Source organism: Ceratina calcarata, unplaced genomic scaffold (genome assembly GCF_001652005.2).
Source record: "Ceratina calcarata isolate Rehan_Ccalc_2016 unplaced genomic scaffold, ASM165200v1 scaffold4413, whole genome shotgun sequence".
NCBI lineage: Eukaryota > Metazoa > Arthropoda > Insecta > Hymenoptera > Apidae > Ceratina > Ceratina calcarata.
Window position 1 is genome coordinate 1 of NW_017167966.1, and position 1,524 is coordinate 1,524.

General features: G+C 33.3%; 1 protein-coding gene across 1 annotated transcript; it reads right to left on the reverse strand.

Annotated features, from left to right (window-relative positions):
- Positions 1–26: 26 nt before the first annotated feature.
- Positions 27–1,288, reverse strand: LOC108627164 (L-threonine 3-dehydrogenase, mitochondrial-like; the record flags this gene model as incomplete). The annotated part of the gene is made up of 3 exons (XM_026815366.1): positions 27–109; positions 172–438; positions 1,028–1,288. Coding segments are annotated over 3 exons (611 nt in total), but the record flags the coding sequence as incomplete, so codon positions are not given.
- Positions 1,289–1,524: the final 236 nt, after the last annotated feature.

Below are 1,524 nucleotides of genomic sequence, written 5' to 3' on the forward strand. Positions count from 1 at the left end.
CTTACATCGTGTATCATTGATTCTACAAGTTTTTCTAAATTGTATTTGTGTTTCCATCCCCAATCTCGCCGTGCCTCGCTATCGTCAAAAACTTGCGGCCAACTTTCAGCTAAAATTTAATAGCAGAATAGCACTTACACGTATTATCACATACGAATGTTATATACTAACCAATATATTGTCTTCCGTCTGGTTTGTATGAAATCTTCAAGTTAGGAACATGTTTCTTCAGTTCTTCAAACAATTCTTCAGGTGTGAAACTCATAGCAGTAACGTTATATACCCTCCTTTGTAGTAGCTCCTTTGGAGTGTTCAAAAATTGAAAAAGCGCTGACAAACAATCCTCTATATACATCATTGGCAACCTCGTATAGGGTTCTAAATAACACTCATATTTTTGAGTAAGCAATCCTTCATGAAAAACTGCTACTGCGTAATCTGTAAGAAGTACACGTACCAGCTAAAATAATTACGTTTTAAATATTATTATTGCAATAGGAATTCTATCTATTCCATAGCTCTTATTTTTTTTCGAGATTTACGCATTAGAAAGTGAAGGAAACGCAGAGATCTCACGGTTCATGATTAAGGGATACTCGACAATTTAGCGTATACTATTGTCCTTGAAGAACTATAGATTGCGTTATTATCTAGTTATTCTAATTATGCTTGAAACGTGCTCCAGCTCTTATCGTTAAAGGATACTTTTATAAAATGAACTTAATTAAGTAAATAAGGTGGCAATTCGGGAAACTCCATTTTTGAAAAAAAAATTGTAAACGCATTTGTATTTATCAACTTGATTAATTAATCTCTGAAAAGAATTAAAAAGATTCCAAATAATTCAGTTTTTGGAACATCTTAAAAATGATGTTAATTAAAAAAAATCTTCGAGTATTACGAATAAAATATATTCGACTATTAATTTATGAAACTTAATTTTTTAATTTCTAAATAATTCTATTGACTAGTATCGGGATATTTTTATGTATAGCTAAAAATAATAAGTATACATCAGGGTACATACCTGTGGTACCACCGCCCGGTGGGTCACTGCTAATGACACCCGGAAATCTAAGACACCGGAAGTCAAGCCCAAATCTGTGATGATAGTATTCACCCAATAATTCGGCATGCACTTTGCTAACACCATAAATCGTTCGAGGACGTTGTATGGTCACGTTTGGGGTAGGATTCCGTGGTGAATCCGGACCAAATGCACCGATCGTGGATGGAATAAATATCCTTAATTTGTACTGTTTCGCCAGTTCGATAACATTGTGCATTCCTAATATAAGATTTATGAAATAATATATGAATTGTTCGAATCGTTTTATTATTCTTACAACTTTTTAATGATAATTGCAGTTGTTCCGTTTTTCGAAAGTTCTCTTCAGAGATACGTAATTCGCATTTATCTATGAAAGCTGCTTTACTTTCTCTAGTGCACTTTCCTTTATGACTACGGTAACAACATAATTAAATAACAGATTCACTTAGCACGACAATTTGTTTCGTTTCCCA